The sequence below is a fragment of the Hydractinia symbiolongicarpus genome, chromosome 12 (genome assembly GCF_029227915.1).
Source record: "Hydractinia symbiolongicarpus strain clone_291-10 chromosome 12, HSymV2.1, whole genome shotgun sequence".
Classification (NCBI taxonomy): domain Eukaryota; kingdom Metazoa; phylum Cnidaria; class Hydrozoa; order Anthoathecata; family Hydractiniidae; genus Hydractinia; species Hydractinia symbiolongicarpus.
This window is the reverse complement of record NC_079886.1, coordinates 21,018,794-21,034,393: the sequence shown is the minus strand read 5'-3', so window position 1 is coordinate 21,034,393 and position 15,600 is coordinate 21,018,794. Positions and strand designations below refer to the sequence as shown.

Below are 15,600 nucleotides of genomic sequence, written 5' to 3'. Positions count from 1 at the left end.
TGACACGAGAAAAGAAAAAATAGAATAGTTTATGTGAAACATTATAACGCCATACATTCCGTGGAGCACTCGTTTATATTTCATCGTTACAACAGATTGCATAAAACACATGCTACAAATCGTTGTTGCTCTGTCACCACGAAAAGAATCGTCCTGTTTTTGTTATTTCATGAAATAATCTCATGAACTGAACTTAAAAGAAAATGAAAACTTATTGCGAATATACCACCTTACATTAAAACAATTTTATGAGTGAAAAATCGCTCACCAAGTACACATCCTAAATACTCAGTCTAATACCACCCAAGCAATCCAGTGAGTTTTAAAAGTTTTTACAAATGCAAACAGTTATCAGTATCACATAGTTAAATCATGGACAAAATAGAATGAAACGGGATGGCTAATTTCGAATTAGGAAGCCCTAATTGATCACATCGGTTGTTTCTATTTTTTAGAGCGTCGCATTTTAAGCCTTTCACATGGCTTACTTATCAAGAAGCTTAGGTTATTTTGTGAGATCCCAACTCTCAAAATGTTTCTGACGTCAACGTGGTCATATTTCTCATATGTCGGGCCTTCGCTAGCCCTGACGTGGATTATTCGGTAAGGTAGACGTGTTAGAAAATGCGATTAGCGCCATTTAATGACTGCTTATCTAACCTAAGCATCTGAAGAAGTAGAATTTGCAAGTAGATGCTGTTTGAAACCTTGACCAAGCAAGTGCCATTGTCTTAATTTTGGTAGTGGGTTGTGGATCAAATCTTTTCAAAAATCTTTGGACGTCTGTCTGAAATAAACAATGCAGCTAGTTTTGCTGATGCAACTACTGGAAGGGGCATCGATGGATAAAGCGTCAAATAATACCATACATTCCTCATCTGTGGAGTCCGTCGCTAGATTTCAGTCAAGAAAACTGTTTTTCGTCTCTTTTACAGAAAGGATGAAAACATACGACCTTGTTTCTTGCATTAGTGCTGAAACATGTTTTTTCATAGAAACTAAGCAAACGGCCAACTATTAAAAGTCAAACTCCCCTCCATGGCTTTTAGGGTATTTTACATTGTGACGGAACTTTGACAGGCTCGGTTCCGTCCCAATGTAAAAAACATAAATGGCCCTGGGGAAGAGGTTGATTAACAGTTATCTAATATTCAGAATGTGCGAGGATGGAGAATAACGTACATGACAGAGTGCTTACTTTAACCGTTTTGTAGCCCCTCATGCTTTCTTGGGCTATTGTGGGTTAATAAGCCTTCGTATCATTTGTAATGTTGACAAATTGCCCTCAATACGCTTAAGCAATTTTGTCAACATTACAAATGAAACTTGGGCAATCCTAATAGCCCTCGAAATCATGTTTTTACTTTGGATTAGTCGAACATCTGCTAAATCGAACCCTTTTCAATGTTTCATTTTTGCAATTTTCTACCTATAATCATTTCAGTGAAATGTTTACACTAGCATTAGTAACTGTGTTATACATAAATTAGGTTGTTATCTCACATATATAAATATGTATAATCATATAATGCTGTTCTCTCTCAAAGACCCTCTCCGTTGACCTCAATCAGCACTGGCTCTGTCTTTACGTCATGACAGACTTCTTCTAAGAGTGAGGCGGTGATGTCACGCAGTTCGTTGTTTCGCAGGGTGACTATGCCCCCTTTTTTACAAGACAAAGTATGGGAAAGGTCAAATTTTTCACCACATAGGCATTCTGTAGGGAGTCGCTCGAGGTTCCAGTTATGCCTTATTCTAATTGCATCCCAAAACCGCTGCAGCCCACTCTTTCAGGGGTAGTGCTGTCAGCCAGTTCGGAACGCCACTTTCAAGGTTGGTGTCGTTGAAACATCTTTCGGCTTCCGCCATTTCTTCTCGTAGACTGTCGAGCTTAGCTTGTTGCTTTTGTCTCCGTTCTGCCTTGATCGCTGATTTCGTCTTGCCACCTTCTACCTGTGTGTCTAGAATCATGTCCTTTAGATGGAGCGTGACCCGGCAGGAATTTTCATATTCTTCAGTTGCTGTTCGAGTAACATCTTTCAAACCAAGGCCTCCAAGACGTGGCGGAAGGGACAGGAGTGATCTCTCTCTATCATTAACGATATGTCCACCAGTAATAGCTGCGATGAACTGATGTCTAAGGACCTCTTTGAACGGTTGTAAGTTGTTTTCAATCCCTGGGATTGTTCGGAAGAAGTACGTCAGCTTATGTTAACATACAGCAATATAACAGCCGTATGCTGCTTGCGGTTGTGTTTTCGCAATCCGAGAAAGCAGAGACATTTCATTCACCCATTTTTCGACCAATTCATTAACGTATTTTCGCTTGTACTGTTCGTTTCCTACTACTGACCCGAGATTTCTTACTCCTTCAGTGGTTATTTTCATCCCACTTCCTTCAAAAATCCCTCTTGCCTCGTCGAACTTCTCTGGCCTTACGATAAGCCACGACTTTTTTGGTTGGGGATGATATCCATATTTTGGTCCACATTGGATGCGATTTGTCCACCAACTACGAAGTGCAAGGAGGCTTCCCGATGCACTGACATCATCTGCGAACGCCACCATCTTGTTGTTTTGATTCTCAGTTGTTGCAATTAGTATGTCAAGTAGAGGGAATAAATAGCCATTCCGAGTGGATCACCTTGTGTTGTGCCCTTTCTTGACAATATTTCTTGCCCCGCGCTGACAAACAGACGTGCTGGCACGTGATTGCGTTTTTTTAATTTCAAATATCCCTTTACGTCAGTGACTCCTGCAAGGATTCATTAAGTTAATTGTATTTAGTGTATATCATTATTTAGAAACGATTTTTCAGCTCCAATAAGGAATTCATTTTTTTGTATAACCGTATTACTTACTTGCGAGTTGCGTCAGTAAGACGAATCACAATTTGTAATTGTTAAAATAAACACAAATAAGAACTTCACTGCGCAACTATCCAACATAAAGGTTACAAATTTTGACAACGAGAAGCTGAAAAGGGCGTTACAAGAAGAGATAAACAAACGTGTATCATCTGTCATTAAAAATCTTGTAGGGATGTGGATCTGCTATAGACTTATTGTTCTACACACATCACTAATTCCTACATCAACTTAACACTGTTTGCCAAGTTGCTGTGCTGACCCTATTGTAATGAGATCGTTCTGAATGAGAATTGAATGCTCTAGAAAGACAATGCGTTGAAAAGAAGGGCTTCATCATGGAGAGAATCCAACAACTTGAAGGGGTTCAAAGCCTTTGGATGGTTCAAAGAGAGGCGAAGAGGATAAACCAAGCATTAGAAGATCTTGGGGAAGACACTAAAGAATGGATGGTTGACATATCGACAATTGTAAATCAATTGAGTTTGAAAAGTCCGTGGAATAAAACACTTACTTCTGAATTCTCCCTCCTATCAGCTACATCTATCCACGATCTATAACAACATCCAATCCTACACCGTACTTGATATGGAATTAGACAGAAACGCAGAACAACTATTTGGGACACAACTTTTCCTGTCATGACACAACTAGACCTACACCTGAAGCTGTACCAAAATAACAAAGAAAAGTAGACCCTACACCCTACTCCTGTCATGACACAACTATTAGACCTACACCTGAAGCTGTACCAAAATAACAAAGAAAAGTAGACCCTACACCCTACTCCTGTCATGACACAACTATTAGACCTACACCTGAAGCTGTACCAAAATAACAAAGAAAAGTAGACCCTACACCCTACTCCACCCCACACTACACAACAAGTGAAAACGACCATAAAGAATAACAAGGTGGAGTCATGAATTGATACCAGCATTATTATCTGAAACAAAAATAAAAGGTTTGCTGTCGTCATGATCTGTCCAAAAAGGGTGAAAATACCTTGGTTTGGCCAATCTCCTTCGCATCACTCGATGCGATGAGATGTGTTCACCTTCATCAACGTGTAAAAGGTGAAGTACCACGCGCAATTTAGGAATTTATGTTTCGGCAACAATCACGAATTGTATGTGGTGTCCAGTCAAAGGGACAAATAGAAAAACCCATTGTAACCTTAGATTGTATTGGTTTAGCAGATTTGTATTGTACCATCACAGAATGTTTAACAACGTTGTAAAAGCTGAATAATGTATCCGACCTATCTATCCAGCATCGATGTTTTCCGCCAAGCTTGTAAGCGTCTACATCAATACTTTCATCCAAAGTTGGCAGATCATTGTCTCAAAATCCGTAGAAGCCAAGTACCAAATCTTACCCACTTGGAGTGTTGGCTGCAAGAAAAAATCACCGCATGAAAAAAACCATACCTTTCTGACGACTTCCCTGGTAGAATCTGATACAACATTTCAGACCGAGAGTGAAGAACGAGAGGAGCAGTAGAAGAATAGATGAAGAATATAAAAACGATAATCGATGGACTGGAACTCTCCATCACAAAGGAGATGACTAATAACTCTTGTTAGAATTATCCTCAGAACTTGAAACTTACAACACAACTTTTTCTCATCAATAAGAATCATTTTCCATGTTTTGGACACGTGATTAATCCGATTTCCCGATTTTTTCGGAATTTACCCGAAAATTGGGAAAAAACGGATTTTCGGGCAATTTTTGGCAACTTTTCGTGCGATCTATGTAAAAACTGGAAAAATATGTTAAATAACTTTTATATAGCTTTCAGAAACTTCAAACTTAATGTAGAAATTCGCTCTAGAACTAAAGTAATTGAATTTTAAGCAGATGGTGACTTTTTGAACAAATTTCAAGCTTTTAATGACGTTGCAGAAAATGTGCTGACGCAACTAAAAATTTATTGCCCCCTTTTTGTTCCTTTTGTGACGTACTATAAATGTGCCAAGTTTGATACAATTTTAACAAGCCTATGAAAAGTTAATGGTCATATATGTTCGAAAAACTTCGGACCGAATAAGATGTGCTTTGAATCCGCATCTTCCAATTGACCTCCAAAAAAAGAAGATTAGTCAACTTTCAAGAGAAAACCCAGATCTCTGATGAGTGAAAGAAAACGTTTTCTTGTTGTAGTACCTGTCTAGTTGATAAGTTCTGACTCAACTTGGACATCAACGTATGCTGTTCTTGATTCTGGCAGTCAATGTATCTCTCTTGGTACTGAATGTGAAATCTACGCTAGACGATTTAACGTATTGCACAAATATATACAGAGAACATTTTTCGTTTCGAGCACATCAATAAAATTAAACTTTACAACATACAAAGCTGTCAGATTGGTATCTTGATTGGTGCAATTGTTTCATCTGTGCACATACCGCCTTATGCGAGAACTGAAAGCGGATCAAAGTTATGAGCCCTAAAAACCGTATTTGGTTACACTCTTTTCGGACCTCAGGGATACATTGGCAATCCTTTCGTAAATGAATTACAACTAGAAACAAAGGGAAGTCTTTATGGTGCAGTGCAAAAGTCTGGTCTGTAATATTTGTTTACAGGCCAGATTTGAGTGCGGAAAGTAGGAGGCACATATGCTTTGGTAGGAGAACACCATCGTTCCACACGATCGTGAAACGTAGAGAAATGTTTTACGCACCTACATTAAAGGCTAAGGAAAGATCCAAATTTATATAATTTTTTTAAAAAAATACGCAAGAAAGATGACTTCGGATATGTCGTACTATCAATAAGACCTGCTATCTACCTCATCATCAGATTTTTAACCCAAAACAAGCCTTGCAAAATTAGAGTGGTAATCGATGCTGCGTCATTACACAATGATTGCAGTCTAAATGATACTCATCACGAAACATCACCACGAGAGTTCTAATGAGGTCTCATCTTCACCTAAATACAATTTCTGCTGACATAAAGAAATTTTAGAAAAGTGAATGAGTTAGATAAAGATTTCTTGAGAGTTAGAATTTGCAGACGCAAAGTCCTAGAAGTTTGACTCAATTTTGTGTAGGGCGACAAAAAGGTTTGCCCATCCATAGAAAACCACCATTAGTATTCACCTAATGATAGAGTAGTTAACTAGCTGCTGCTGTTGACAGCAGAGAAATGATCGCCAGTTACTGAAATTATTCTTCATTTGATTAAAAGTTCAGAATAATAGGTTGAATAAAGAATAATAAAATCTGCCTTAGAAAGGTGAAATTAATAATGCCGTTTTTATCACAGGAAGAGATTACGAATGAAAAAATTATCGTATTACGTGACGCCCAAATACCGTTTAAACAAGAGATTCAACAATCAGAAATAGATCTGCCGTCTCGGAGAGAAGTGTCCATTTAAACCATTTCTTTATTACAGTGGAATTATCAGAATAGGAGGGAGACTGAAGAACACGCATTTGACGTCAAGCGTTAGATTCTTCTACTAAAACCATCATATCGCACAGCCGGTTATGATAAACCACCACGTCAAGAGCGGCATACATGAACACAACAAGTATCGTCTAAAGTGCCACAGCACTGTGGATTATGAATAGCGGCAGTGATCAAAAAATGCATATACTCTCAGTAGTTCACATCAAAGGTTAAATCCCAGTGATGACAGACCTTTTAAAACATAAAGTCAACTTGAAGGAGCCTTCCTTTAAAAATGCCAGAGTAGTATTTTTATAGGACCACTTAGCAGGGAATGAAGAGACTCAACGTTGGGTATCACTATTAACATCCTTGATAATTCGTTGCGCAAATTTCGAACTGGTAGATAGGTTGGAATCGAATAATGTTCTACACCAACCTCGTCAGTCCTGTGGCCCTGAGCCATTATTACAGAGCGGCCAAAAAATTCAGCAAAATGACAAAATGCCTTGGAAACGAGATTGGTTCTAAATACATTATAGAAAATTCATCAGTAGGAGACAGAAATCGAAATTGATTACTTCCAATTGCGCACAAAATTTCAAAGGTGCCTCTAACGGACTCAAACAAGAGCTGGAAAAAACTAAGTCAACAAAATTTGGAATTGAATGGAAATTTCCAGCTGATAACTTTGTTGGCGGGGGCGTAAAATATCGTCAACATCCGCCCACACGTACACAACTCTTCACTCTCTTAATACGGAAATGCTTTTCCTACAAAAAGACGATGGAAGCATATTCAAGTACTCATAAACCATTTTGGATCCGTTGGAGAAAGAAATACTTGCCAGCACTAACGATACAATTGAAATGGCAATATGAAAACCGAAATATCTATAATAACCACCCTCGTCCGCAGGGTTTTTTGTCTTTTCAATATGAAAGAAGACGACGTCATCTCTCATATCAAAAAGGCAAAAAACCCTGGGGACGAGGGTGCTATAATGACGAACTAGGTTTGATCGAAACAGACCCAACGAGAGACAGTGGCCGCTAGAAATTTTGAAAAAACGAATTGCAGGAAGAGATGAAAAAGCTAGAATGGAAGAAATTAAAACGAGCAAAAATTATATTTATATAAGACCGTGACAAAATTTGTCGTCTAGAGCTTACTTACTTTCGTCTCAATTTCAGGCTTCCGCACGAAAATAATAAATAAATAAATATTTTGTTAACTAAAAAGATATTTTTTTTGTTTTTTTATAAAAATCTGTTACAAAAATTTAAAAGAGACAATTTTCTACAAAATAATTTCGGACGATTTTTGTTGTTTTTTATTATGAGCTGTTTTATTGATAAAATGTTCAAAATTCTGCTTTATGATATTGACGTGTTATGAACGCAAACAATCTGACCAATTAAATTCACGTCATTAAATAGAACACGATCAAGATTTAAACCATGGTGGAGATTCAAATAGAATAAAAAATCTAATATATATATTATATAACCTATCTACACATGCAAACATAAATAAGTTTAAAAATATATTTATAATCAAATTAACTAATGGGGATGCAGACTATGGTGGAGATTGAAACTATGGTGGAGTTTAAAATCATGATGGAGATTGAGATCACAAAGGAGGTTGAGACCATGATGGAGAGTGAAGATTTCAATGTTGTGATTAAACTTGTTCACAATTCTTACGTGCAGCAGTCTTACGATCACACCAAGCATAATCTAATCCTGTATTGTTTAGCGTAGTTTGATCAAAACTGCCGATGTTTAAAATAATGCAGTCCTCTTCACTTCCATTTAGTCTTAGTAAACTCACTCTTAGTGAATCGCAAAATACACCATACCCTTCGAACCTCCTATCTATTTATCCAGAACAAAAAGAATTTTCAGTAGACTGAGAAATGACTTGTTTCATTCTCGTCCCCAGACCTCTCTGAGACTCGTTTCTCATTTTCCAAGACTTTCCTAGACTATATTTCTCGTGTAACTTCATGATTTTGCATGATTTTGTGTCATTTCTGATTTTAAAACCTCCGGTTTTTTTGAAGTAGAAACTTTGTATACTTTGGCTCACAGACAATGAACCATTTATCAAATTGTGACTATTTTTTCTTGATGTTCTCAATTTTACAAATTTAGATTTTACTGATCAAGGAGACACCTAATCCTGTCCATAATAACCGTTAATCTAGAAAACGGTCAAAATGGCGGTCCAGATAATTTTTTAAGGGATAAAACACAGACTATTTAAACCCAAGATGTTTCAATAAAATATATTTTACATGCGAAAGAATTTATACAAGCGTTGAAAAAAAAACACAAACACACTTGACAGTAATAATGCTTAAACACAATGTGCAGGCTTTATTTTGGTTGCTAACACGGTTTATGACTGTTAATAACTCACTTCATTTCACAGGTAGAGACAAAGGAAGACAACAAAACACATTTAACTTCTAGGGTATAATTTTTTATACACATCTCAAATGGGTTGATTCCATTAAAAGCACCTTAAGAAACACAACAGTGGAGAGCAATATGTACATACATACAAAGCAACAAAAACGTTGATACTGTGTATAACCAACAGCTCAAAAGTTTAAAAAAGTAAACGAGAAAATCATTAATCACCAAATAACACACTTAATTAAACGATGTTATCTTTTCATCACAAGCGTGACGCAAAAGAAATTAAACGCGAAAATTGCAGTGGTATTAAGCTATTGAAACTAGTTATGAATAGTCGTAAGTTCTTTTCAAAACATGACGATGTTCGGAAACAAACACATTTGTCAAAACAACTTCATAATGGGCGATTAGAAAAACCCGTTCTGTTGAAATACTGTCAGCGTAGTAAAATTACGATTATAATTGAATCACTTTTAACGTACAAACAATGCAGTTTAATTTCCACAGCGTTTTTTTTAACAGAAAGGTGTGGACAAATTAAATAAGAATAGGAAGGAACGTTTTTTTTATGTCTACCCAAAACAAAAAATAAAAAATTCAGAAGAATATCTCGCAATTGTTAGGTATCGAACATAAAAAACAAAAAAAAACATGAAAAAGATTCCAGGTGCTTAAATTATTTGTAAATTCAAAAGATCAGAATAGCAGTTACAATTCCATTTCAAACGTTCCTTCTACTGCATTTAAAAGTTACCAGTTCAATTCTGCAAAACAAATTATATACATGCAAATATATCTGAGATCGATGAAGTAATCTCAAAAAGCAATTTTGGTTGATCAACAACATAAAATATAGCTTAAAATAAATTACCTTCTACTTACAATATATTATATTTTAAAACTTTTTCCTAAAGGCCTGGAATACAATAATATAGTTCTAAACTGAAGCGGTTGTGAAATAGTATTTCTTAAAACATTAGTTTTGAAATATTTCATTATGTTCCAGGGCTTTTATAAATATGTTACTATCTTATGTCCGAACGATTTTTATATAAAAAAGATTGGGTATGAGCAAAGAGTTTATATCCGATTCGGTCAAGTCTTAAAAAAAGATAAAAGTTTTCTTGTAGAAGGGCATAGATTTTGTGACAAAAAAACATAAAAAAACATGGAAAATAAATTCTAAACTCTAACTAGTTAAGCCTGTTACCTAAACTGATGTGGAGCACATTGGTAATATGCGTTGTGTGGAGGATAGAACATTTGTTGCTGTGGATGCAACGACGCCGCCATTATGGCTGGCTGTAGTCTGTGCTGACGTCTGACGTCATTTAAGAGGTATCTATCTGTATGTAAGAAAGTGTCTTTCATAACTCTTCTTTCAAGATTTTGAGATTTTTTAAAGAGAGCATGTATTTGTAATGAAGCTAATTCGGACAGCTTCATTCGAACTTTGTTAAAGTCTGAAAAAAGACCAGTCTCGACAAACCTAAAAAACAACAACATCATTCATCGGAAACATAATCACATGGAAATAATTCGCTGCAGCTTTAAAGTTAAACAAATACGTTTAGTTGGACACAGAAATAAAGCAATTACCTTTGCACAAGGCAAGCAACAGGGTCAGTACCAAGAACAGGAAAGGTATATTCAGGAGTTAACATGGGCGGACGCAAACTTCGAAGTACTGCATCTCCCAAAACTGACAATAGCCATAAATTGTCTTTTAACCAATGACTTAATACTTCACGTCTTTCAAAATACATTCGTAACTTTGTGAAGTCTTCTACTCGACCAGCTTCTAAGTATTTTCTACAATGCAAATATTATGTTGTGTTTTATGTGTTATGTTGTGCTTTTTTCATGTACCAAAAATTAAAAGGAAAAATTTTCTTACCTATAACGATCAAATCTTCTTACTATCATAGATGAGCGATGCTCTTTTCGGTAAGCGGTGCCGTGTTGATTTTGCCACAGCCATACCTCATGTAACTTTTCAATAAAAGGACACGCCTTTTTCATGAATGCTTCAACATCCAGTTCTCTCTCCTCAGCTTCACAAGCCAACTGAAATAACAAAGAAGAATGAAAATATAATTAAAGTCAATCAGCCATGACCAATAATTCATGTGCAAGACAGAACATATCCTTATGACTGTGTCAAATACAACTATTTGTGACAAAATCAACATACACTTTTGTTTACATAATCCAAAGCATCTCTGTAATCTTGTGCCATTATTTGACCAAGACGTGGAGGCCATAATTTAATGCTCTTCTCTTCCATCCAGGACTTAAACAAAGCACAAAATTCAGCATATGCTTTTACTGTTTGAAATCCACCTTTTAAGTTACCATCAATGTACATTGCAGTGATCTAAAGTCAAACAATGGAGATATTTACATATTAATGCGAAACAAACATCTAATTAAGGCTTCCCTTTGAAATCAAGAAAGTGCTCTTCAAGCAATAAGCAGTGCTATTTTCCAACAAAAATTTTAAGAAATTAGACCAACCACACCTAAGCAACGAAGGACGTCCATCCTCGCGTGGATGTTCAATCATTGAGGCATGATTGAATAACTAAACTTAAAATTTTAAACTTAGTGTGACTCTTCTAAAAGAAAAAAAAAATTATCCATGGCTAGGATGATGTAAGAAGTACTGATTCTCAAGTTAAGTAAGTGGATTTTAAATATTTTTTTTGTAAAAAGGTCAGTGCAAAACCTACCTGGTGTAACATGTAAATATATGTCACTTTCGGCATGTGCTCAGTTAATGCCTTCAGAGCTTCACGATTACCAACATCACGATCCTCTAAATATTGATACCACTTTTGCCTTCGTGAGGCATGCAGCGATAATTTATAATGTTCTTCAAGGGCTTGTCGATTTCGGTAACATCTTTTCAAAACATAATTTTGCATTGGAATCACTCCACCATGCTTTTTTAAAAATACTTGATAAAGTCGACCCCATTCGTAGTGACAAAGTGGAAATATTTCAGGTCTGTCTTCTAAAATTTTAGAGAAACGTGGAGTTAAAAAATGTTTTTTTGTGAAGAAGATAATTCACTATTAAATTTTAACACCTAATGTAAGACTACTAAATTTTGCTTTTATAAAAAATGGAACAACAAATTCAATGCAGTTTTTTGGCAGTCTATTCTTCCTGTTTTCTTTTATTTTAAAGAATAATTACATAAATTGTGAAAGGATATTTGGAACTAGAACCCTGGTAGCTAGATAGCTTTTGAAAATGTGTATACTGAAATAACAGTTGGTTTATTCACAAGCAAAATTTGAAATGCAAATTGTGAAAAGAAAAAAGAATTAAATTGTTCCCCTAGAAAATATATTGAAATTCTTTGTTTTACAAAATAAACTGTGTATTGTGTTGGCCATGTGCTCCCAATTTTTAACAAAACAAAGGTGTGCGAATCACAATGAAGAAAAAAAAAATTCATTGTTGTGACTGAAATAAATATTTAGCCAGTATTTCAAAAATAACTTATATTTTCAATAAATTCTATTCATAGTAAAACAACAAAAAAAAATTCTTTCTTTTGCTGAAAAAAAATTGAGCATATTACATAGTGATCATGAGAAAATTTGCACATAAACAATGGCTAACTATTTTGGATGAAGATAGGTAAAGAAAAATCATCCTGCAGTATGATACTGACTGGTGCAATGACCATACAGGGTTAAACAGAAACTACAAAAGAATGAGGAAAAGAGGCAAGGCAACCTGTTGTGTAGAAAAGCTTACACACTTGCTGAAAATATGTTAAAACTCTTTTTCTGCATTGCATGCTCAAACTATGGTGGCTTCTTTTTAAATATAAAAAAGACAACAAGTCAAATAAAGTTGAGCAATACTGAGAAAACAATGCATAAACAACATTTTCAAAATTATGTGAACTGTTTCTTTGGGAAAACAAATCAACCTTTCTGCCATTTGAAGCACCTGATACCAGCATGAATTATTGAAATACAGAATGAGTCTCAAAAAAACAAACAGCATATGGGGTTTAATTATGCACTTATGCTAAAGTGGGTAAAGGCTCCTGCTGTGCAACAAAAAGGGCATGCTCAAGGATATTTTTTTTAGATTGAAAGGAGGTCAAATTTTTTTCTTAAAGAAATAAAAGTTCCAAACCTGCATCATCAAAGTACATTTCCTCCAGTTCATCTTCAGTTACGCCCCATATTGATTTCACTTGACTTGCAGTAAGATGACCAACAACATGGCAAGGAGGAATTGGATTCGTTAAATACCATACAATAACAGACGTTTTTAATTGGCTGACTGGTTTAAAAAAGTTTTGGTCATCACGTAAGGTGTTGGCTTTGAAAAACATTTCGTATAGATATAAATAGGAAAATTCCGCCCATTTTGTTTGTAGGTTAAAATCAATCTAAAAAAAAAATGTATTCTATTTTTAGAGGGGAATGTGCACAAAGTTTGTTACATTAAATAAAAATATTTAGTTGACTAATAATCTGAAAGTAATTGGGTTCAAATTCTTACAAATTAGAAAAAAGACAACAAATTGATATTTGTGTCTTGTAAGGAAATTGTAATTCTAGCAACTAAATGAGAGCATAGTATTTTCAGCTGATTAATTTAATTGTAATGAGCCATTTAATTTGTTTTGGTAAAATAAAACAATGTGACTGAACTAATTTGCATTGACACATGACATGATTTAAGCATGATTAAGCCCCCCTATCCATTTATAATAAATAATCGTAATCAACTTCATTACCCCGCTGGACAAAAGAAAAACAATAATAATGGTTACAATTGTATAATGAAAGGAGAACAAGCTACTGACATCAATACTCCTTTAACAACAGCTAAATGGTAATCAACAAAAAAATTAAGAACAATACAACAATTTGTTTTTCCTTTATCATTCCCTTGTTGAAAAGGTCAATAGATAGAAAAAGACAATAAAAATGACTCATTGAAAAACAACTTCTATACCAACAAACTTTTTATCTGCATCTTTTGATCCTTATTCTTAATAAGAAAAATTGCTCTATTTACTTGTAAAATTTCAATTTTATTCTTTTTGAGGAATTGTAAAAAAAAGATAAAAAATATAATTTTGTAAGTAAAGAGTACTAAAGGCTTATGTTGTAAGATGTCTTGATCCCTTTGTGCAATTGAGAAAATAAGAATCAACTTACTAATGGGCTATACAGAAACATTCATAAACCTTTCTTTAAATTTTATTTTAAACTATTTACAAAGAAAGACTATGTAAAGTTTTCCATGACTTAAGGCTTATCTTCTTATGCAATGTTTTTTTATTTGATATATATGATTTTTTTTCTTTTCTTTATACTGCTTATTCTTCTTTAACTCTAATGTGTTGGCAACAGTCTCCCGAAGAGTTCTTTTTTTATAATCATTTGTAAGAAAGGAGTGAGATAAATATTATGTGCTCAGATCAAAAACTTTTTTAATGCAATAGATAAAAAAGGAAAGTCTTAAGATATATTTTGAACACACAACAGGCAAAATTAGTCAGAGGTTGCCTCCTATTCTTAATGTAAATGCCATAATAAAGAGTCCATTTTATCAGTGATTTTATATTTTTATCAGATCATATACCTTGGAGACTTATTGAATTGGTTTTACGAATTTTTTAGATTGTACAGATCCTCTTCGTTTGATTTTAAAAATCTGCTTAATTTTATCTTTAAAGGACTTTAATTTTTTGAAAAAATTAAACTCCTTTAAAAATTTTCCCTACCTAAAAATCTCCATCCGAGTTAGTTGACAAAAAATACAAAGGAAAACATCACTGTAAACTAAACAGAGACAAATTTTACATTGAATCATGACCCTCCCATCACTTAAAATAATACTGATAAAAAATAAACAAACAAATAAACAAAACAACAAAAATACACCATCTTCAAAAGCAAATATTGAAATCAACGGCTTTTTTTAATACAGGAAAAGAAGTTTAAAAGTTTACATTTTGAAAATATTTTCCTTCATGGGTGCTTATTCTAAGTGGGGATTTGTTTTGATAACTGGTGATACCCAAAGACACGAAGGAAACCACAACAGACTATAACCATTGAAGACAGGAAACTTTTTTAAAATTGTTAGCCTAAACAAACTACTTTGAAGTTTTTTAAGAAAAGTACTACCTTGTTTGAGATACAAGGATAAATGACTATTATTATTAAGTTTAAATGATAATTTTTTTTAGCTAGCTAACCATAGCAAGCTAGCTATGTTAGCCATCCAACATTTGTTGTTGACTGGACAAAAGATATTTAAACCTATACCTTGCAACGATGTTTCCACAATGAATCTGTATGACAAAGTCTATTAAACAACCAACAAGTTTTACTCATATTTACAAGTCCTGGAGCAGGAACATGTTCTAATATTGCCATCAATACTTCTTCACTAAGTTCACTCAATTCTATTTTTATTTCATTAACAGTAGATAAACTTTTTCTACGTTTCTTTGTTTTTCTACGAGTAAAGCTTGATGATGTTCGTGCTCGTTTGGAGCGTTCTCGTTTAGGCTTTTGAAGAATTTCAACCAACTTTCGTTCGTTTAAACTGGCTGTCATTGATCTAGTAACACAACTTCTTTTAGGATTTGTACGGCGAGCCTCCATATTTCTTTTTACAACAGTAACAATATTTTATTTATATACTTATACTATTTAATAAACAACAAACTTTTTTTCTAAAGCCTAGTACTCTTCACTCATCGTCCTTCGTGTTATAATGGCCAGTGAGTAGTTTTCGCTATCAGAAAACCATTCTTTTTATTTATAAGTATAGTGGTCATAATCCTTCAAAACAATACTCTTCATCATTTACAAATTCCGCGCTATTATTTTGAAAGGAACTGTTAGC

General features: G+C 34.5%; 1 protein-coding gene across 1 annotated transcript; it reads right to left on the bottom strand.

Annotated features, from left to right (window-relative positions):
• Nucleotides 1-8,537: 8,537 nt before the first annotated feature.
• On the bottom strand, nt 8,538-15,555 carry LOC130622024 (uncharacterized). The gene is made up of 7 exons (XM_057437417.1): nt 15,015-15,555; nt 12,862-13,120; nt 11,433-11,716; nt 10,895-11,077; nt 10,598-10,767; nt 10,300-10,512; nt 8,538-10,189 (listed from the first exon to the last, which is right to left on the bottom strand). The coding sequence occupies exons 1-7, from the start codon at nt 15,354-15,356 to the stop codon at nt 9,907-9,909; spliced, it is 1,734 nt and encodes a 577-aa protein (XP_057293400.1). The 5' UTR covers nt 15,357-15,555; the 3' UTR covers nt 8,538-9,906.
• Between the last annotated feature and the right edge of the window lie 45 nt (nt 15,556-15,600).